Here is a 24,516-nt window from a genome sequence, read left to right on the forward strand (position 1 = left end):
TGTTAACCACATAGGAAGATAACATAAATTTGGAAAAATACATAAATTAGGAAAATATAAAATTAGAATTTAAAATTTTCTGGCCAGGCAGAAACTTGAGATAATTTTTAACAGTAAAATTTAATAGAAATAATTATCTATTTGGAATATATATGCCTTGTTTTTCTCCATTGCATTCATCACCACCTGATATATTATTATACAGTTATTTTCTAGTCTGTCTCCCTCCACTGTAATTTAAATTCAATGAAAGCAAGGACTTTATTTTATATCCTGCTGTATCTCTAATGCCTAGAACAGTGCCTGGCTAAAAGTAGGCATTCAGGAAATACATTGAATGAATTTGCTGAATGAAAGAATGACATGGAAAAAATGATCTTTATATATACTAAGTAAAAAAAAGAGATACAAGACAATATATATGGTATGATTTCATTCTCTACATACCCACCAAAGAATAGGAAAAAAGGCAAGAAAGATGTCAATCAAAATGTTAGCAGTGGTTTATAGGTAATTTTTATATTTTCTTTCCTATTTTGTAAAGTTTCTGCAATAGACAAGTATTATTTGCATACTCAAGAAAAAGAGTGTATGGTTTTTAAAGTAATAAACAACAACCTACCAGTCCATTTAAGTTCTTTATGTTGTTTCTTCCTAAAGACAATATTCTCAAGTTTTCTGTAGAGGAAAGAAAATAATTTTGGTTTATTAGAATCATATTACACAATTGTTATAAATCTAATATAATAAAGCTTTAATACATTTATATAGGGACTTCTCTGATGGCGCAGTGGTTAAGAATCCGCCAGCCAATGCAGGGGACACGGGTTCAAGCCCTGGTCCAGGAAGATCCCACATGCCACAAAGCAACTAAGCCCACGTGCCACAACTACTGAGCCTGTGCTCTAGAGACCTTGAGTCACAACTACTGAGCCCGCTTGCCACAACTACTGAAGTCTTGTGCCTAGAGTTCATGCTCCACAGCAAGAGAAGCCGCCACAATGAGAAGCCCACTCATCACAATGAAAAGTAGCCCCCACTTGCTGCAACTAGAGAAAGCCCATGTGCAGAAACGAAGACCCAATGCAGCCAAGAATTTAAAAAATTATAATAATTTTTAATTTAAAAAATACATTTATAGGGGCTTCCCTGGTGGCGCAGTGGTTGAGAATCCGCCTGCCGATGCAGGAGACACGGGTTCGTGCCCTGGTCCGGGAAGATCCCACATGCCGCGGAGCAACTAAGCCCGTGAGCCATGGCCGCTAGGCCTGCGCGTCCGGAGCCTGTGCTCCAAAAAAAAAAAAAAAAAAAAAAAAAAAAAAAAAAAAAAAAAAAAAAAATACATTTATATAATAAATATCCTTATATAATAAAAAAAGGCTGTATTAATAAAAAATGGTAATCAAGTAAGAAATAACAGACATATCACTAAGGTAAACACTACAATTGCACATCATGCCAATGTTAAATTTTAAATGGTTAGCTATTTGAAATGCATGGTTTTAATATTACAAGAATAAAATAAGAGTAAAGAAGATTTGAACTTTAAATTTGGGAGCATATATATTTCAAATCTCTTATAATTTGAGGACTTACACTAGAAAATAGAAAACATATTCATGTTTGGTCCACCGTGCTCCACAAAGGATTAGAAGTGAAATCAAATGAATCAGTATTTTTAAAATCTTTTGCTTTCATTTTTCAAAATAATTAAATTGTGATTGGTTAAAAAATATCTATTTGTATTTTTAAAATTTTCTATTTTTATATCTATAGGCTATTTCTGGAAGAGAAAAGTAGAAACAGTGGTTGGTTTGGGGGAGGAACTGAGAGTCAGTCTATGGTCAGAGGAAGATATTTTTATTTATATTTATTTATTTATTAAATATTTATTTATCTATTTATTTATTTTGGCTGCAACGGGTCTTAGTTGCGGCATGCGGGATCTTCATTGCGGCATGAGGGATCTTTAGTTGAGGCATGTGAGCTTCTTAGTTGTAGCATACGGACTCTCAGTTGCTGCATGCAAACTCTTTAATTGCAGCATGGAGGCGGGATCTAGTTCCCCGACCAGGGATGAAACCCAGGCCCCCTGTATTGGGAGAGTGGAGTCTTACCCACTGGACCACCAGGGAAGTCCCTGGAGGAAGATATTTTTAACTGTACCCTCTTCTGAACTATTTACATAAAACCATGTACATACATTGTTTTTCAAAATTAAAATAAAAGATTTCTAGTAAAACACAGGAAACCTCACTTCTGTCCTAAAAAACTACTGTGATTACTTATGCATAAGTTATACATTTAATTTTCACAACTTAAACTTCTATAACTATGCTTTCCAGTATGGTAGTTACTAACCGCATGTGGCTATTTAATTTAAATAAAATTAAATACGATAAAAAATTCAGTTTCTCCATCACATTAATCACATTTCAAGAGCTTAATAGCTACATACGGCTAGTGGCAACTGTATTGGTACAGTGCAGATAATTCTGTTGGATGGTACTGTTCTATAACATCCATAAATCAATGGTTAAGAGCACAAATCCATAACTGAGTTCCAATCCTAACTCTCTAGGGAAGTAACCAAACCTCTTTGAATCTCAGTTTTCTCATATGTAAAATGAGGAAGTATAGGATCTACCTTATAAGAGTATAAGGATTAAATGAGATAATTGTCTAAAATATTCAGCACAAGGCCTAATCCATGGTAAGTACAAATAAATGATGTATGTGTGTGTGTATCAGGCATATATAGTGAGAGAGGAGTCAAGAAATTACCAAGGAATTTGGCCTGAGCAACTAGAAGAATGCAGTTGTCACTATCTGAGACAGACACACAAGAAGTTGGGTTAACTAGGGCTGGGGAAGGACATCAGGACTCAGTATTGGACATGTTAAGTATGAGATGTCCAGTAGACATCCAGTGGAAATGTCGAGCAACTGAATGTGTGAATCTGGAGTTCAGAGGAGATGTATGGACTAGAGATATAAATTTCGGAGCCACCAGCATGTAGATGATAAAGCCATGATCTGGATGAGATAATCTAGGGAGTAGGTGAAGACAGAAAAGAGAAGAGATCCAAGAACTGAGTCCCCACATACTCCAACATTTAAAATTTGAGGACATGAGACTGGGAAGAAGTAGCCAAAAAGGCAGAAGAAAATCAGAAGGGTACAGTGTCCTAGAAATCCAATATTGAAATTGCTTCAAAGAGAAAAGAAATCATCCATGTCAAAATACACTTAGGTTAACTAAGATAAGAACTGATCTCAGAAATTAGAGATAACAGATATATAAAAATCTTTTAAAGATAGTATCTAACTTAAATATATACAACTCCTTTTTAAAAAATGCACATGAAAATGGCAATGAAAGGCTAAAGAGATCTTACTTATTGCTGTACGGGGAAGTAAATTATGATATCAAACTTAATAGATTAACCCTTCTAACATTACAGAATTATGTATTTTCCATATTTTATATGCTGCATAAGTAGAGAGCACCACTAGAAGGAAAACACTGTTTTTTTCTTCTTAGGTCCTGACGAAATCAAAACAATATCTTAAAGTTTTATGTTTATTTATTTAGTAAACTGAAGGAGTATACTTTTTTACCAAGAAACTTTACTTTCTAATCATTAATATGAGAGTATTAGTATTCACATTGTACAGCTTTTTAGTCACAGTTTTGAACATAGTCATGTCATACAGTTTTCTAGTCACAGTTTTGAAACAATATATATTGCTGTTAGGGTTATTCTGCCTTATTACCTCGCTGTTAAATAGAAATACCTACTTGCGCCAGCCGCGGCGGGTCCTCAAAGTGTAGCAACGATCGACGAGAGGGGGTAGGGAACTGAACGCACCAAGGTATGAGATCAGAAGGGCACAAGCAACTGATGATTGCAAGGCAAGTTTAATAACAAAGCATAGCCATCTATATACCCCTAAAGCAGGGAATTTGCTTAGTCATGCCTTATCAGCATCAGCTGGTTGATTGGCTTCTCGGCTTAGTCACGCCTTATCGGCATCAGCTGGTTGATTGGCTTCTCGGCTTCTCCCTCAAAGGCACCAATTTCCCCTCCAGGGTTGCTTTTCCTAGCTTTAGGGAACAACCAGGGACTCCCAGTAACTGAGCAGGTCCCTGGAGCGATTTGGCCAAAGGCCATCTCCTTTTTTACATTCATACCATAAAGTCCAGGATGCATACAAAGGAGAGTACAATCGGGCCCTGAGGCTTATGAGGGTCTTAATGGCGCCTTCCTCAGAGGGCAATGCTCGCCACACCTACTTATTTCAGATCCTCTTATCACAGCATAGTAGGTAAGACTATAGTGCTCATGAAAGGAAAGGGGTGGGAGGCAAGCTAGCGTCCTATATTCAGTCTTTTGCATGAATCAGTTGGCTTCATAGTCACAGACAAAGTGTATTCTCTCCATAGACTGCAGAAATACCATTTGTTATAAGCAGAACTAAAGTGAGATGCATCTAATATAGCAAATACATGGTACAAATGCCTATTCTCTCTCATTCCATGCCTACACCAGACATCAATAATTGATCAAGGTACTCTTTTCCACTGAATTTTTGGAACTCTTCTTCATATGACTTTCCTGAGAGTCACTACCAATTGACCAAAGAGAATATGAGTTCAAACCCATTACCAGCCTTATATAGGTTTTCCATATTTTCATTTTCATATTGTCACAGTCATGTTTTTATGAAAGAAAAGCATGTTATCCATACTGATAAATAATATGTTATCAATTTAGTCTCCTTTAAGCAAGTTATTTCAAATACAGACAAAGAATAGGGAATTAAATGAAACATAAATTGTTTAATGAGTCAGTGAAAAATGGAATAGACTGGATCATCTTATATACAACTCTAATAGTAAACACTTCCTCTCCAGCACTATATAAATCCTGAGTGTAACTTTGAGTACAGTACTGTGGGGGGGGGCGGCGATGGAGATTTGGAATAGAAGATAGAAAGATTAATAAGATGTGATGTTTGCCCTCAAGGAGCTCATTATCTGAAGAGACAGAACATATTCCTCACTAACTATAATAACAGCTAATATTTCTTGAGCATTTATATGCATTAGGCACTATTCTAAGAACTTTATACACACTACTCATTTAATCTTTACAATAACTATATGAAGTAATTATTATTATAATCTAAGGTAGACTGTTATAAATGTTCCCAAGAAAGAGTAATTATTATGATGATGGAGATTAAAGAAGTCTTTAGGGGTCTCCCTCTAAATGGCATTTAAACTTGGCATTCTTAATCTTAATTTTGTTTCTTGTAGGGTTTTCCTGCTAGAGGAAGGGGCTGTTCTCAATGAAAAGCACTGCATTAACAAGTGCACAAAGTCATAAAAAAAAGAATTATATGTTTGGGTGTGAAGAGGATGTCACAAGCTTTTAGATGACCTTGAATGCAACCTTAAGGCATCTGGTCTTTACTAGGCAAAGGGGAGGCATTAAAGATCTCTGATCTGGAGGAATGATAATGAGAACAATATTTTTAAAAAGAAAACTCTGGTGTCAGTGCTGAAGGTCAATGGAAAAACAGAAAGATAGGAGACAAGGAGATCAATTGGGAGGCTATAACAGAAGTTGCAAGGCAGTGTTTTTTCAAACTGTGGTTCATGTGAAATCAACTTAGTGGGTTGTGACAAGCATTTAAAAAACAATGAAATCATGCTAAAAAAATTATACTGGAACCTATGCTATAAGGGTAAATATTGTTTTACAAATTTTAATCCAGTTCATATGCATATGCTATATTTGATATGTGTATTCATATGAATATATATATACTGAGTCGTTGATTCAAAAGTATTTCTTACTGTGGGAAGTGGTAAAAAAACATTTGAAAAATATGACCTAAGGGGGAGATGATGAGGGTCTAAATTAAAGCTGTAGCTTCTGGAAATGGAAAAGCAACAAATTATTTGAGAGCTCTTTCAAAGAATAGAGTTAACAGGACTTACTGATGAACTCGCATGTAGGGCTTGAGGGAAGTAAAGGGAAATATGATAGGCTAAATAATGGCTCACCAAAAGATACCTATATCCTAATCCCTGGAACCCGTGAATGTTACTATATATGGGGAAAAAGTACTTTGCAGATATGATTAAGTTAGAGATCTTAAGATGCGGAGAGTATCCATGATTACCCAGGTGTTCTCTAAATGCAATCACATGTATCCTCTTAAGAGGGTGACAGAGAAAGATATGACAGAGACAAACGAGGAGAAGGCAATATGACAACAGTGGCAGATATTGCAGTGACACAGTCACAAGCCAAGGAATCTGGCAGCCATCAGAATCTAGAAAAGGTAAGGAAAAGATTCTTCCCTGAAGCCTCTAGAGAAAGGTATGGCCCTCTTGATTTTGGCCTAGTGAAACTGATTTCAGACTTCTGGCCTCTAGAACAGTGAGGGAATACATTTCTGCAGTTTTAAGCCACCAAGTTTCTGCAGCCACAGGCAACTAGTACAAGGAGCCTTGGCAACTGGGAAGGTGTCAATGTCATTAACAAAGACAAGCAGCACAGGAAAAACAGGGATGGTGAAGAATAAAATTTTAAATATAATAAGTATGAAACACAAGATAAATCTGAACAAAAAAATATTAAAAACTGATTTTCTATTTAAGATATTTCAATTCTAATACTACAAAAACTTTATAATGTCTTTAAACTGTTCAGGTTTCATGTTATCTCTACTTTTCTTTGGATAATTAAATAAGACACATGGTTTATATATTCTTTCTGACATCTGACAATTACTGTGGTTAAAACAGGTGCCAGCTTCTAGGATTATGTAGTGCCCCTGGAATGTATATTCCAAATAACTATAAAATCCAAGAACCGTCTGTTACTGTGGATCACTTACTTAAGCCATTCAGGTTTGCAATTTTTTCAATGCAGTTTGTAGACAGTGAAAGCTTCCTAAAAAAAAAAAAAAGGAACACTTGAATTAATAAGAAAAAAATGTTAATGGTATATCAGAAATTATTCCTCAAGTGTCCACAGAAGATGATATTTAAGTCACATTTCCTTTTACACTGAATCCTTTTTTCCCTCTCAGACATGACATGTATTCCTTCATTTTGAAATCTTCATACTGATTACAAAAGTTAATATACACTATTGTATAAAATCAAAAAAACCTTTTTGAGGGTAATTTGGTGTTATCTATTAAATTTTTAAAAGCATGTATTCTTTGACCCAGTAATTCATTTCTAGGAATATGTCCTATTGAAATATTAATACAAATGCCAAAAAAGATATAAATTAGATTTTTTACTGTATTATTGTAATAGCAAAAAAGTGGGAAAAAATTTATAAATACCCATTAGCTGAGGAATACAGATAATGAAATACTATCTGCCACTAAAGCAAACAAGATTGGGCTACTCACACCAACTTGGGAAAATGTCCATGATATGTGTATAATAAAAAGTTATGTAATCCTAACCACCCCACACATTCCCCCAGAAATAATGACTTTTTTTTTTTTGCGTTATGCGGGCCTCTCACTGTTGTGGCCTCTCCCGCTGTGGAGCACAGGCTCCGGACGCACAGGCTCAGCGGCCATGGCTCCCGGGCCCAGTCGCTCCACGGCATGTGGGATCTTCCCGGACCGGGGCACGAACCTGTGTCCCCTGCATCGGCAGGCGGACTCTCAACCACTGCGCCACCAGGGAAGCCAGAAATAATGACTTTTAATAGTTCATATATATTTTTCTAGATTTTTTTCCTATACATACTTTAATTGTATAAAAACAAAATTTTTAAGGGAGCATAATTACACATTATTAATCTTCCTTTCTTGACAAAAATGTTTAATATCTTAGTAAATTTCATGCAAAGAATATAATAAAAGCTAATTTTATCGAACACTTAATGTGTGCCTAGTATTCTTCTAAGTATTTTACATGTATTAACTATTTTAACCCTCAGAACAATCCTATGAAATAAGTATTATTATCCAAATTTTACAAATTAGGAAACTGAGGCACAAAGATGTTAAGCAATTTGCCTGATATTATACGACCAGAAAGTAGCACAGGCAAATTTAAGATGCCAAAAAACTGACTCTAGAACATATGATCTTATCCTTCTGATTTGACCTGAAGAGGAATTCTTTTTTTTTTGCTTGAAACACTAAAAGCAATTACTGTACACTGTAAATTACTGGTCAAATCTGTGTATTTTCTAGTCATTCTCCATTCTCAAGAACAACCAGTTAAAGTGAAAAATGGACTGGAAAATCTGGGTCTACGGTTGGGGCATGATTCTTTAATTGTTGTTTAGGCAACCTGCTCAAAGAGTGTCAGCAAAAATGTGAACAGGGTGACTCTTTCTAAGCAGTTTCCAAGGTACTTTGGTATGGGGTACAGAACCTTCTCAAATGCTTGTCTTTGAAATGGCTTTATGATAAAAAGATATTTGACCACTTTGAAATAATGCTCTTTGAAATCATGATTTTTGAAGCCAAAAACACATCTAAGGTGGGTTTTTATGTAATACATTGTGTTCTCATCACAAAGGACAAGTTGCATACAATAACTAAATACGGGGCTTCCCTGGTGGCGCAGTGGTTGAGAATCCGCCTGCCGATGCAGGAGACACGGGTTCGTGCCCTGGTCCGGGAAGATCCCACATGCCGCGGAGCAACTAAGCCCGTGAGCCATGGCCGCTAGGCCTGCGCGTCCGGAGCCTGTGCTCCGCAACGGGAGAGGCCACAACAGTGAGAGGCCCGCATACCGCAAAAAAAAAAAAAAAAAAAAAAAAAAAAAACTAAATACGTTTGCTTTTCCCTTTAATGCCAAAGACAGATATTAGTCTAATGCATGAGTTCAAAAATATGCATCTAAGAATCATTCAGATTGCTTATTATAAATACAGATACCTAGTTTCATCAGTAGATTCTGTTTCTATAAATTTGGAGTGGGGCTTATCTACTGCACAAGGAGATTCTTATATAGGTAGTCAGGGGACCACAGTTAGAAAAACACAGGATGAAGAAATCAGAAAGAACCCCAAGTGATTCTGTAACATTCTACACCCCCGACAAGACACTGCAGCCTGAGAGCATGGTTACAAGGTGTCATGGTATAATTGCCTCAAATTAGCCACAGAACCCTGCTAAAAAGTGTGTATTTAGAAAATAAGTTAAAAGGAATAAATATAGATCTGATACTTAAAGTCTTGGATAAATAGGATTACAAATAAATGTAACTTGATCCCAATTAGGAAAAAAAAATTAGAAGCCTCTATATCAAAATGCTGAGACTTCCCTGGCAGTCCAATGGTTAAGACTCTGCGCTTCCATTGCAGGGGGCAGGGGTGAGATCCCTGATCCCTGGTCAGGGAGCTAAGATCCCACATGCCCTGCATGTGGCCAAAAAGTTAAAAAAATAATAAAATAAAAAACAAAATGCTAACACTGGTCCTCAAAGGGTGTGCTATTTTGGTTGATATTATTTCCCTTTCTTTGTGCTTTTAATATTTTCTAGGTTTTTAAAAAAAATTATTTTGTGTCCCTCATGACTTTTAAAGAGGGCTCTTTTTCTTTTTTAAAATTTAATTTATTTATTTTTGGCTGCTTTGGGTCTTCGTTGCTGTGTGCGAACTTTCTCTAGTTGTGGTGAGCGGGGGCTACTCTTCGTTGCGGTGTGCGGGCTTATTGCAGTGGCTTCTCTTGTTGCGGAGCACAGGCTCTAGGCACACGGGCTTCAGTAGTTGTGGCATGTGGGGTCAGTAGTTGTGGCTCATGGGCTCTAGAGCGCAGGCTCAGTAGTTGTGGCGCACGGGCTTAGTTGCTCCGCAGCACGTGGGATCTTTCCAGACCAGGGATCAAATCCGTGTCCCCTGCATTGGCAGGCAGATTCTTAACCACTGCGCCACCAGGGAAGCCCTTCTAGGTGCTTTACAGTGTATTTTCATAGTTTGAAAAGTATTTTTTAAAGCAGTATCTCTATGCCTCTGAGTAAGCATAGTATTGACTTTGGTGGATAATCTTACAAGAGAAAGTACTAGATTTTATGACAGAGAAATAGTTTAATTGTGTTATTTAGCTTCTCCTAAGAGACAAGGAAATTTCTATTCTCCAGGAATATTGTAAAAATTGTACTGTAAAAAAATACAGTACAGGATTATTCAGGATTACTCTATTAATAATCCTAGAAACCAATAATCTTTTATGTTTGGCTTGGCCAAAGTGAGAATCAGAAAAAGAAAGAAAGAAAGAAGGGAGGAAGGGAGGGAGGAAAGAAGGAAGGAAGGAAGGAAGGAAGGAAGGAAGGGAAATGAAGATCAAGAAAATAAATATATTTTTTTAGTTTGTGCATTTAGAAAAGGAAGTGAAACTTAACAGCAATACTAGAAAGGACAAAAAAAGACAAGAGAACTTACTCGCAATTAAAAAGTGTGGACAAGGATGCATCCATCTTCTCTATAGGGGGAATCTGGGCATACAGCTTTATCTCTCTGGCTTCGGATGGCTTCTGACTGGTTTTCTCTTCCTATGTTAAAAATTAATTGGGAAGAAAATAATCCAAATGTGGAACTAATAAAGGCCAAAATTTCTCAAGGCTTTTCAATGTTTATTTTAAAACAATTATTAAAATTCAATAATTCTGTACATTCTTGACAGTTCACTTATTGACAACATTTACTTACTGAACCTGATAACTAGCCTTATACATGGCTGATTCAGATAATTCACTGTTAGGTCTCAACCAAATGGAAAAGAGGAGGAAAGAAAACAACTTTTATTTCCGTAATTTAAAAAATCCTTTTAGAGCCTATCAATTAATAAACAAAAGTAAAACACAACAACAAAAACATTTTCCTGGGAAGAATTCCTTGTCCCTAAACACACTTTTCCTAAGTATCAGATTCAGACCTATAAGATCAACTCTTTCTGTCATCTTTCTGTTCCTATATACAATTTAGTCAGAGCTAGAACCACAAAGCTGAGGTCAAATTTATTTGCTCTACAATAATTTACTACTAAATTCTACCTTAGAGTTTAATTTTAGTACTAAGTACGCAGTTTAAATTTTAATTACCAGGATATGCTGTCTAATAATAGTTTCTAAGTACCTCAGTATTTAGAGTTAGCTCTATCTCTCCAACAAAACAAGAAGATCCTACAGCTCAGGGACCATTTTCTTGCTTTCCTATATTTTCTATACTGATATTAGACACAAAAGGAGCTTGTTTTTAAAAAATCAAATCATAACACATCAATAACAGAAAATATATAACCAGTTGAAAGAGATCTAATACACATTCACTCAGTATTTTTTTTGTGCCATACATTTATAGGTTAGGAGATGGGAGACTGACACCAAGTAGATCCTTAATAAATGTTGGGTTAATGAGTGCAAGAATGAGCATGATGTCTTCAAATAATCTTAAGGTCAAAGATTTATGGCCATAATATAATCTAGAAATAGAACCTACAAACCAAACCAAAAAATCAACCACTTGTTATTATAAATAAATAAAATAAAATCCTAAAATCTGATGGAAGGAAATCAAATCTAATACTAAGCCTCCTCCACACTTTTTAATTAAACAAAACAGATCTTTCACTAACTAAGCAGAAAAAAATTTTTTTAATGTAATTAGAGTACAAAGAAGTTTATAAGCACTAAAACAAAAATTCAAATATTTCATTATCCTACCCTTTTGTGTATTTTCCCTAGACACCAAGTTTCTTGAAAGACTTTATTTAAAGCCCAGCTACAAAAGCAAAAGCCCACTATATGCTTTTTTTTAATGTATTTTGTGGGCTTCCCTGGTGGAGCAGTGGTTGGGAATCTGCCTGCTAATGCAGGGGACACAGGTTCAAGCCCTGGTCTGGGACGATCCCACAAACCGCGAAGCAACTAGGCCCGTGAGCCACAACTACTGAGGCTGCGCGTCTGGAGCCTGTGCTCCGCAACAAGAGAGGCCGCGACAGTGAGAGGCCCGCGCACCGCGATGAAGAGTGGTCCCCACTTGCCACAACTAGAGAAAGCCCTCGCACAGAAATGAAAACCCAACACAGCAAAAAAAATAATAAAATAAAAACTAATAAACTCCTACCCCCAACATCTAAAAAAGGACATATTTTGTGTATGTATTGTGTATTTTTTCCAGATGTAATGATATATAGCACTGAATAAGTTTAATATATACAGCAGAACAATTTGACTTACAAAATCATGAAATGATTACCACAATAAGTTTAGTGAACATCCATCATCTCATACAGATACAAAATAAAAGAAAAAGAAAAATATTTTTCCTTGTGATGAGAACTCAGGATTTACTCTCTTAACTTTCATATGTAACATACAGCAGTGTTAATTATATTAATCATGTTGTACATTACATCCCTAGTACTTATTTACCTTGTAACTGGAAGCTTGTACCTATTGACCATCTTCATCCAATTCCCTCTACCCCTACTCCTTGGCTCTGGTTACCACAAATCTGATGCCTTTTTCTATGAATTTGTTAGTTGAAATATAATTGACCTATAATACTATGTTAATTCCCAGTGTACAACATAGTGATTCACTATTTCTATACATTAAAAAATGATCACTATTTTTTACAGATTTATTGAGATATAACTGACATATAAATTATGTTTAAGGTATACCATGTGATGCTTTGATACATGTATACATTGCAAAATGATTACCAGAAAAAGGTTAGTTAACACATCCAGCATCTCATATAATTATTTTTGTGTGTGCTGAGAACATTTATGATCTACTCACCAGACTTCCCTGGTGGCGCAGTGGTTAAAAATCTGCCTGTCAATGCAGGGGACATGGGCCAGAGCCCTGGTCTGGGAATATCCCACATGCTGTGGAGCAACTAAGCCCGTGCGCCACAACTACTTAGCCTGTGCTCTAGAGTCCACAAGCCACAACTACTGAGCCCACATGCCACAACTACTGAAGCCCACGTGGCTAGAGCCCATGCTCCACAGCAAGAGAAGCTACCACAATGAGAAACCCGCACACCACAATGAAGAGTAGCCCCCGCTGGCTGCAACTAGAGAAAGCTGGCGTGCAGCAACAAAGACCCTACTCAGCCAAAAATAAATAAATAAATAAATTTATTTTTTAAAAAAATCTATCCTCTTAGCAACTTTCAAGTACATAATACAGTATTATTAAATATGCTATACATTAGATCCCCAGAGCTTATTGATCTTATAACTGGAAGTTTATACCCTTTGACCAACTTCTCCCCATTTCCTCCACTCAGCTCTGGCCATCACCATTCTAATCTATTTCTATGAGTTTGGCTTTTTTAGATTCCACATATAAGTGAGATCATACAGTATTTGTCTTTAGCTACCTGACTTATGTCATTTAGCATAATGCACTCAAGGTCCTTCCATGTTGTCGCAAATGGCAGGATTTCCTTCTTTTTATGGCTGAATAATATTCCATTGTATACAAATATACATTTTCTTCATCCATTCATCCATTGATGGGCATTTAGGTTGTTTTCATGTCTTGGCTATTGTGAATAATGCTGCAATGAACATGGGGATACAGGTATCTCTTCGAGATAGTGATTTCATTTCCTTCAGATATATATGCAGAAGTGGGACTGCTGGATCACATGGTAGATCTACTTTTAATTTTTGAGGAACCTCCATAGTATTTACCATAGCACAGTACCAATTTACATTTACATCCCCACAAAAGTGCAAAAGAGTTTCTTTTCTCTGCATCCTCACCAACACTTTTCTCTCATATTTTCGATGATAGCCATTTTAACAGGTGTGAGGTGATATCTCACTGCAGTTTTGATTTGCATTTCCCTGATGATCAGTGATGTTAAGCATCATTTTAGTATTTTTATTCAATGTTTTTTCAGTTGTCTATGCATGATTTTCGTTTGTCCACATTGTCTGTCCTTGTTCTAACCTCCAAGAGGCTAAAACCATGATTTATCTAAAACCTAGATAATCTACAACACATATCAATATCACCTGAAAATGACATGTAGTTTAATGATGATAAAGTTGAAAAAGAAAATGTACTGTAACAGAGATTCCAACCATTACAGTAACAGATGAATCAGCTTTTCCATATTTAAATTTTCCAATGGTCAGGTTTTTTTTTTTTTTTTTTTTTTTTTTTTTTGCGGTACGCGGGCCTATCACTGTTGTGGCCTCTACCGTTGCGGAGCACAGGCTCGGGACACGCAGGCTCAGCGGCCATGGCTCACGGGCCCAGCCTCTCCGTGGCATGTGGGATCTTCCCAGACCCGGGCACGAACCCGTGTCCCCTGCATTGGCAGGCGGACTCTCAACCACTGCGTCACCAGGGAAGCCCTGGTCAGATTTTTTAAATTGAATTTTTTATTGAGACACTTGAAAATTCATGTGCAGTTATAAAAAATAATACAGAGAGATCCCTTATACACTTTGCCCAGTTTCCCCCAATGGTAACATTTTTCAAAACTATAGTATAATATCACAACCAGGATATTGATATTGATGCAATCCACTGATTTTAATCAGATTTTCCCAATTTTATTTCTACTCATTTGTACATACGAGTGTGAATGTGTTTGCATGTGCATATTAAGTTCTATACAATTTTATCACCTGTGCAGGCTCATGTATCCACTAACACCGTCAAGATAGCTAAACAGTTCCAATATCACAAAGATCCCTTGTACTGAATGGTCATATTTAAATAATTATCTAAAAATTCTCTTTGTATGGTTTCTAGAAGAAGTAAAAACTCATAAACTCACCCATCTGGCTAGGGCTTCTTTGATTGTTGTTGCTTTTGCCTTAAAAAGAGAAGAAAAAACAAAGCTGTCTTTATTGGTGTGATTTGTTGACTCAATTTTCATGCAATAATTATTAGCCCTGGCATCTACCATTAAAAAGATTAACTTCTTTTTTTGAGACTTTATATGCAAACAGTGTTTTAATTTCCTGAAATCAGAAATACTCATTTAAATACCTCTCAGAGAAATTAAGGAATCGTGATGTAATGTCAGATACTTCACTCCCACTTGGTTTACAAAAAACATATAGCTTTCAACACTGACATTAAAATATATCTTATTTCATTGATTCTAAGATTTATATCTTCTTTTATATTTTAATATCTTTGAAATTTGGATACATCTTACAACCAGGAACAATTTATAATTGCTGCAGCCAGGTAGCACTGATGAAGTTTTAGAAAAATATTAACCATCTTGGACTTCCTTAGTAGTGCAGTGGTTAAGAATCTGCCTGCCAATGCAAGGGACACGGATTTGAGCCCTGGTCCAGGAAGATCCCACATGCCGCAGAGCAACTAAGCCCGTGTGCCACAACTACTGAGCCTGCGCTCTAAAACCCACGAGCCACTACTACTGAAGCCCATGAGCCACAACTACTGAAGCCCATGAACCTAGAGCCCGTGCTCCACAACAAGGGAAGCCACTGCAATGAGAAGCCCGTGTACCTCAATGAAGAGTAGCCCCTGCTCGCCGCAACTAGAGAAAGCCCACACACAGCAATGAAGACCCAATGCAGCCAAAAATAAATACATAAAATTAAAAAAATTAACCTTCTTATTTAATATACGTATATACTATATGCATTTTTATGTTTATCAAAGGATAACATATAAAAATCTATATGCCTAAATACATTTAAAATAACTGTCAATAAGTACAAAATAAAAGTTCTAAGTGATAGGAAATTATGCCATAGTTTAATTCTAACTTCTTATTTTTCTTTCTAAGTAGAACAAAATATAATGTCGCACCTTATAATCAATAGTATCTTAGATTCAATTTATATGATATTAAACATTTTAAAGTTAAGAAAAGGAAGACATTCTTTGAATCATTGCTGGAGCTCATTAAAAAAAAAAGAGAGAGCCCGAAACAATCACAAAAGGAATTATGTCTATGAAATAAAGATACACTAACAAATAACACGAGTTAAAAATAAAATAATAAATTTAAGTAAAATAATAAAATTAAAGACAAAGAATGTCAATATTTGAGGAATATAGCACTTAAAAGGAAACTTATGCTTCAAATACATTAATTTAAAAATAAGAGAGGGACTTCCCTGGTGGCGCAGTGGTTAAGAATCCACGTGCCAATGCAGGGGACATGAGTTTGAGCCCTGGTCCAGGAAGATCCCACATGCTGGGGAGCAACTAAGCCCGTGCTCCACAACTACTGAGCCTGCGATCTAGAGCCCGTGAGCCACAACTACTGAAGCCCGCGCACCTAGAGCCCATGCTCCGCAACAAGAGAAGCCACCGTAATAAGAAGCCTGTGCACCACAACAAAGAGTAGCCCTCACTCGCCACAACTAGAGAATGCCTGCACACAGCAACGAAGACCCAATGCAGCCAAAAATAAATAAATAAAATTTTAAAAAAAGAACAGGGAACTATATTCAATATCCTGTGATAAACCATAATATAAAAGAATATGAAAAAGAATGTATATGTATATATATGTATATATATATACACCACACACACATATATAACTGAATCACTTTGCTGTATGGCAGAAGTTAACAACATTGTAAATCAACTATACTTGAATAAAATAAATTTTAAAAATATAACAGAGAACAAGAGATAGAAAACAAATAAGTTAAGCATTCAAGATGTTTGAAAAAGTGCATCATGAAGGCAGAAGGAGATACAAAGGAAGAAATCAATGAAAAACAGAATGAGAGGAAAAACGCAGGTTCTGAAGTCTCTGGCAAGCTCAACTGAGCTAAAAAGAGAGATATACAAATTTAAAATATAGAATAAATAAGGGGAAATAACACAGATATCACAGAGGTTTTATTTATTTATTTATTTATTTATTTTTTACTGCATTGGGTCTTCCTTGCTGCACGTGGGCTTTCTCTAGTTGTAGCGAGCGGTGGCTACACATCATTGCAGTGTGCAGGCTTCTATCGCAGTGGCTTCTCTTGTTATGGAGCAGGGGCTCTAGGCATGCGGGCTTCAGTAGTTGTGGTAATGTGGGCTCAGTAGTTGTGGCTCGCGGGCTCTAGAGCATAGGCTCAGTAGTTGTCGCGCACAGGCTTAGTTGCTTCGCAGCATGTGGGATCTTCTCAGACCAGGCCTTGAACCTGGGTCCCCTGCATTGGCAGGCAGATTCTTAACCCTGTGCCACCAAGGAAGTCCCATCACAGAGATTTTAAAAATAAAATATTATAAGCAAATATATGGTCATAAGTTTGAAAACGTAGACAAAGTATGCATTTCTAGAAAAATAAAAGTGCCAAAACTCACAAGAAGAATCAGAAAATTTGAATAGACTAATTACTATTTAAAACATTAAAAAGATAATCAGAGATTTACCCTCATCCTCCTCCGCTAAAACCCCAAGCCTATATAAATTACAAGTTCTACCAAGCTTTCAGGGAACAGATATTCCTTGTTATATAAGTTGTTTCAGAAATCAGAAAAAAGAGGGAAAGTTTCCAACTTATTTTACAAGGCCAGAATAACCTTGATGCCATAATCAGATAAGGAGCCCTCTTTACTTTTCAAAACAGATTTGAAAATCCTTGATACAACATTAGACCTCCAAAGCCAATGGTGTATAATGATCATGATCAAAAATGGCTTATGCCAGGATCATAAGGATTGTTTAACAACAGAAAAGTCTATAAATATCAATCATTTAGTAATGGATTAAAGGGGGAAAATCACATTTATTTCAGTAAGTGCAGAAAGAGCAGTTGATAAAGTTCTACAGCTGATATAGTTCTACAGCTGATATTAAAAGCTCTCAACTAAGGGTTAAAGTGAAATTTCTTATTTGATAAAAGCTACACATCAAAAAGCTTCAACAGGGCTTCCCTGGTGGCTCAGTGGTTGAGAATCCGCCTGCCGATGCAAGGGACACGGGTTCATGCCCTGGTCCAGGAAGATCCCACACGCCGCGGAGCAGCTGGGCCCGTGAGCCATGGCCACTGAGCCTGTGCGTACAGAGCCTGTGCTCCGCAATGGGAGAGGCCACAACAGTGAGAGGCCCGCGTACCACAAAAAAAAAAAAAAAAAAGCTTCAACAAACACCACATTTAAGGGAGCAATTCATTCATTTCAGCAAATATTTATTGATTATCTCCTATGTACCAAACATTCTTTCACTTGCTGAGGATATACTAGTGAACAAAACAAAGATCCCTTCCTTCATGGAATTTACATCTATTGGCAGGAAACAGATGGTGAATAATATAATAAATAAATAGATATAAATCATATAGTATATTAGAAGGTGACAATTACTAAGGAAAAAGAAAAAACTGAGCTTGGTAGAGTATCAGGATGTGTGTATATGTGTATGGAGGATTTATTTTAAAAAACGTGGTCAACGTGGGCCAAACTGGGAATGTAACATGAAAAGCATTCTCAAACTCCTAGAAGAGAACATAGGCAAAACATTCTCTGACATGAATTGTAGCAATGTTTTCTTAGGTCAGTCTCCCAAGGCAATAGAAATGAAAGCAAAAATAAACAAAAGGGACCTAATCAAACTTAAAAGCTTTGCACAGCAAAGGAAACCATAAATAAAATGAAAAGACAACCTATGGACTGGGAGAAAATATTCATAAATGATGTGACAGACAAGGGCTAATTTCCAAAATATACAAATAGCTCATACAACTCAGTAACAAACAAAACAAAACAAAACAAACAAACAAAAAAACCCAAACAACACAATAAAAAAATGGGCAGAAGACCCAAACAGACATTTCTCCAAAGAAGACATGCAGATGGCCTATGGACACATGAAAGATGCTCAACATCACTAATTCTTAGAAAAATGCAAATCAAAACTACAATGAGGTATCACCTCACACTGGTCAGAACGGCCATCACTAAAAAGTCTACATTGGGACTTCCCTGGTGGTCCAGGGGTTAAGACTCCACACTCCCAGTGCAAGAGGCACAGGCTCAATCCCTGGTCGGGGAAGATCCCGCATGCCAAGTGTGGCGACCAAAAAAGAAAAAAAAGTCTACACTGATTCACTTTGCTGTACACCTGAAACTAATACAACATTGTAAATCAACTATACTCCAATAAAAAAAAATTTTTAAGTCTATGAATAATAAATCCTGGAGAGGGTGTGGAGAAAAGAGAACCCTCCTACACTGTTGGTGAGAATGTAAATTGGTGCAGCCAGTATGGAAAACAGTATGGAAGTTCCTTTAAAAACTAAAAATAGAATTACCATATGATGCAGGAATCCCACTCCTGGGCATATATCCGGAAAAAAACATAATTTGAAAAGATACATGCACCCCAATGTTCATTGCAGCACTATTTACAATAGCCAAGACATGGAAGCAACCTAAATGCCCAATGACAGATGAATGGATAAAGAAGATGTGGTACCTATATACAATGGAATACTACTCAGCCATAAACAAGAAATACTGCCATTTGCAGCAACATGGATGGACCTAGAGATTATCATACTAAGTGAAGTAAGCCAGAGAGAGAAAGACAAATATCATATGATATCACTTATATGTGGAATCTAAAAAAATGATACAAATGAACTTATTTACAAAACAGAGGCAGACTCACAGACATAGAAAACAAACTTGTGGTTACCAAAGGGGAAAGGTGGAAGGAGGAATAAATTAGGAATTTGGGAGTAACATATATATACTACTACATATAAAACAGACAAACAACAAGGACCTACTGTATAGCACAGGGAACTATATTCAATATTTTGTAATAAGCTATAATGGGAAAGAATATGAACAAGAAAATAAATAAATATATATATGCTGAATCACTTTGCTGTACACCTGAAACCAACCCAACATTGTGAATCAATTATACTTCAATAAAAAAATAAATTTTAGGGGCTTCCCTGGTGGCGCAGTGGTTGAGAGTCCGCCTGCCGATGCAGGGAACACGGGTTCGTGCCCCGGTCCGGGAAAATCCCACATGCCGCTGAGCAGCTAGGCCTGTGAGCCATGGCCGCTGAGCCTGTGTGTCCAGAGCCTGTGCTCCGCAACGGGAGAGGCCACAACAGTGAGAGGCCCGCGTACCATTAAAAAAAAAAAAAAATTGTTTTTAAATAATAAATAAATTTTTTAAAATAGCAAAAAAAAAAAAATAGATAAACAAGGTCCTACTGTATAGCACAGGGAACTATATTCAATATTTTGTAATAAGCTATAATGGAAAAGAATATGAAAAAGAATATATATATTTAAATATGTATAACTGAATCACTTTGCTATACACCAGAAAGCACAACATTGTAAATCAACTATACTTCAATAAAAAAGAAAAAAGTATTCTCTCTAAGATCCCAAACACATCAAGGATGCCTAGCTACTATCACTGCTACTGTTTAACATAGTACAAGAGATCTTTATCAATATTACAATAAAAAGAAGTGAAAATTGGAATGATTAAAGGAGGAAATAAAACTCGCTATGTGCAGATGATCATCTGTGTAGAAAACACAATAGAATAAACTAACAAATACTAGAACAGATAGAGTATAGCAAATGAAGAACTCTGTTGACAAGTTAGAAAAATTAAGAGATGATATTTTCTTTTTTTTTTTGCGGTACTTGGGTCTCTCACTGTCGTGGCCTCTCCCGTTGCGGGGCACAGTCTCCAGACGCGCAGGCTCAGCGGCCATGGCTCACGGGCCCAGCCGCTCCGCGGCATGTGTCCCGGACCGGGGCACGAACCGGCGCCCCCTGCATCGGCGGACGGACTCCCAACCACCGCGCCACCAGGGAAGCCCAAGAGATGATATTTTCAATGTAAAACCAACAAAGGACTACTATCTAGAATATCCAAGGAACTCCTAAAATTCAAAACCAGACAACCAAAAAAGGGAAAAGTTAGGAAAAAATGTAAACAGAAAATTCACAGAAACTGAAAGCCAGATGACTAATAGTGAGGTATTTGAACTCAATGAAAATCAGAGAAATGCTGAGTAAAGCAATGGGATACTAAAATACATCCTCAAATTGGCAAAAGTTAGAAAGTTAGTGAGAATGTAAAGAAACAGGAACTCTCATGCATTACTGAAGTAAGTAAGAACTAGTATAGCCATTCTGGAAAGCAATCTGACAGTGCCTAGAGAAATTAAGTATGCATAGACTCTAGGACTCTGCAGTGTCATTCCTGGGTATACTTCCCAGAGAAATCCTTGCATGGGTCCAAAAAAAGACACCTATAAGAACACTTTCAAGTTGGAAGCAATCTAGTTATCTATAAATTGGTTTATAAGGTCACTAGTTCCCCTACAGATAGTGGGAGTCAAAACCTGAAATGCCTAAAGGACCAATAGACATCATTAATGTGTAAAGCTGGCCATGTAAAGAAGATAACCTCTACTTGGTTCTAGAAAACTGTTGGCAGGTGGACTTGGGACAAGAGTTACCCTAATATCACGTTTCTCCAAATATGAAACCTCTGTTAATTGAAAGTAACACCCTTATTTTATGTACCATTAAGAAAGAAAAGATGCTGCCAATTATATCACACCATCATATTTCAGTGGTACAAAAATATGAAAAAGATGTGTCCAATAGTGAAATATGGTATTTCTGATTTTTCAGAGAAGCCAGAAATCTGCGTTTTGATGTAAAATATGATCATTTTTAAGACACTGGAAGCTAATTTTTTTAAGTTAAAAAACTATGTGGGGGGGCTTCCCTGGTTGCGCAGTGGTTGAGAATCTGCCTGCCAATGCAGGGGACACGGGTTCGAGCCCTGGTCTGGGAAGATCCCATATGCCACGGAGCAACTAGGCCCATGAGCCACAACTACAGAGCCTGCGTGTCTGGAGCCTGTGCTCCGCAACAAGAGAGGCCACGATAGTGAGAGGCCAGCGCACCGCAATGAAGAGTGGCCCCCGCTTGCCACAATTAGAGAAAGCCCTCGCACAAAAACGAAGACCCAATACAGCCAAAAAAAATAAAAGTGGGACTGTATTTCTAGAGGGCCCCAGAACTACGAGTTTGCAGCCTCAGCTAGCTTCATCTAATTACTAGTTCTGATTCTCTATTTGAAGATTTTCAATAATTCTTATGGTTCATACTTTCAGCATTATTTAGGGCTAGTTATTTCTTCACCTAAATATAAATTTAGGTTCAAGAATTTTTTACTTTCCTTGGTTTTCAGCTAAATGCCTGTGGAATAAAGTAAGGAAGGCAGAGGGGAAAACTGCTTTTAAAAGAGTAGAATTTAGGGACTTCCCTGGTGGCACAGTGGTTAAGAATCCGTGCCAATGCAGGGGACATGGGTTTGAGCCCTGGTCTGGGAAGATCCCACATGCCGCAGAGCAACTAAGCCCATGCACCACAACTACTGAGCCAGCGAGCCACAACTACTGAAGCCCGCGCACCTAGAGCCCGTGTTCCACAACAAGATAAGCCACCGCAATGAGAAGCCTGCACACCGTAAGGAAGAGAAAGCTCCCGCTCCCCACAACTAGAGAAAAACTATAAAACAAATTTATCTTTTAAAAAGAGTAGCATTTAATTTCATGGTTGAGGTCAGGCATGATTTCCTCATCATTTCAATCTCCTGGGCTCAATTTCTGCCCACTTATATAGCAATGGAATCACAAAAAGAAGAAAACCAGTTAAACTTATTCTTTATAAATATTTCCATCAAGCAGGACAATCACATATTTGCTAAATAGCTTTGGCTGGGTCTGTAACTAACCAACAACATCCCTTTTTCAACTACTAGTTGGATCTACCAAGTATGTAAGCAAGAGAGTGCTCACTTTACGTAGGAGTTGAGGAGCATCACTAGGTAAAACCATTACTTCATAAAGAGCTTTGATTAGATAGCCCGCCGACAGATTTCAAGTCTAAGATAGCAGTATTCCTCAAAGTGTTGTGGGAGCCCTCCAATTTTAGAATCACTTGAAATGCACATTCCTGAATCCCCCCCCCCAATTAAACATTCATAATCTGCACTCCAACTTAGGCCAAAATCATACTCATGCATACTGAAATTTGAGAAACACTACCCTAATACGCTGTGTTAGAGAGGGTTTTATAATGTTACAATGTTACTAATAACTGAACTGACAGTCATTCAGAGGGCAATCTAGGCGTATCACAGGTTACAAATACTGCAGCAATCAGTGTTAACACACTTTCCTCTGGTAACCAACCCCACTCGCTATCTCGCCGGGGCGGGGCGGGGGAGGATTACTTCCATGTAAAAAGATATCCTTATTCACACTCCCCTTCCATCACCTTTCCCACTCTACTCCGCTCTTTACTTTTTGCCCTCTGCTCTTTGCCCTCCCTTTTCTCTGCCAGAGTCTCTGGCAGAGATTAACCCAACCTCCAATCAGCCCCAGACCACCCGGTGCCAGGGCTTCTCTTTCGCCTCAGGCCTCAGAATCTACCGAGCCAGCATCCGCTACCGACTCCCTTCCGCTGTTTGAGGACCTCCGCCATCCTCAACCCTCCAGTTACCCTTTTCCACTTCCAATCTTCTCTCAGCTTTGGCTACGAGGCCTGGAGGGTACTCACCATTCCGGCGGTTGCTACTGTCACTGCTCTGGTTGCTAGGGCCCGCCGGGGTCAGTGCGCATGCGCACCTTTTGGACCTCTCCTTGAATCCCTACCCCGGCAGCGGTCTTTTCTCTCCGCCCTCAGTGTGGCGCAAGCAGGGCATTGTGGGACCGTGCGGCGTACGCCCGGGTCTTGCTGCTCCGCGGTCGCTAGCTACCCAGGGACTGCAAGCGCAGCAACGGGTGGCGCAGAGGAGTCGAGAGCATAAGCTCGCGGAGTGGTTGGGAGATGTCTTTTTCCATTGTGAAAGTAATTTCAGCTAATCTGGAGTGACGTAGCGGCTTAAAGTTTAAAACTTTGAAACCTTCCTGTAACAACTGCCATACCCCATAAAGGAACTTCAAAAATTCCCTTCCTTTGCAGATTGCCCTTCCTGTTCTCTTGACTCCCTGCTGTAATTTACCTAGTTGTCCGACTGAGGATACCCAGACACGGCTGCATTTCTTCAGTTAGCTTCTCCCAACCCCTTCAGGCAGCCTGAGGCGGCTGAAGCATGAAATGCTGGTTTTACATAACCGAGGTGTCTTTTTACCCCCAACTATCAAATTAGCCAAAAACTGTAAAAATGTCCAGAGTAGCTAGGGGTATGGAGAAGTGGGGACGCATACATACACTGCTGTTTGTAATTTATACAGCCTTTCCTCAGGCTGTTGGCAATATGTTTTTAAAGCTTTAAAAACGTTTGCACCTCTGTGACCCAGCAGTTCCACTTCTAGGACTTCATCCTGAAGAAATAATCAGGCAAATGCACAGAGATATATGTTCAAAGTTTTAACAGCAATAAGAAAACCCAAATGTCAACAACAGAGAATTGGTAATATTAAGGATATTATGAGGGGGTTCCCTGGTGGTGCAGTGGTTCGAGCCCTGGTCTGGGAAGATCC

General features: G+C 37.8%; 1 protein-coding gene across 1 annotated transcript in view; it reads right to left on the reverse strand.

Annotated features, from left to right (window-relative positions):
• DNAL1 (dynein axonemal light chain 1) overlaps positions 1-23,657 on the reverse strand; it is a 39,704-nt gene extending 16,047 nt beyond the window's left edge. Inside the window, exons 1-5 of the mRNA XM_059055917.2 lie at positions 23,591-23,657; positions 14,814-14,852; positions 10,443-10,552; positions 6,916-6,971; positions 623-678 (exon numbers count right to left, since the gene is read on the reverse strand). Coding sequence (XP_058911900.1) covers positions 623-678; positions 6,916-6,971; positions 10,443-10,552; positions 14,814-14,852; positions 23,591-23,593 — 264 coding nt within the window. The 5' untranslated portion in view covers positions 23,594-23,657. The remainder of the gene's footprint in view (positions 1-622; positions 679-6,915; positions 6,972-10,442; positions 10,553-14,813; positions 14,853-23,590) is intronic.
• Positions 23,658-24,516: the final 859 nt, after the last annotated feature.

This window comes from Kogia breviceps, chromosome 3 (genome assembly GCF_026419965.1).
Source record: "Kogia breviceps isolate mKogBre1 chromosome 3, mKogBre1 haplotype 1, whole genome shotgun sequence".
Taxonomy (NCBI): Eukaryota; Metazoa; Chordata; class Mammalia; order Artiodactyla; family Physeteridae; genus Kogia; species Kogia breviceps.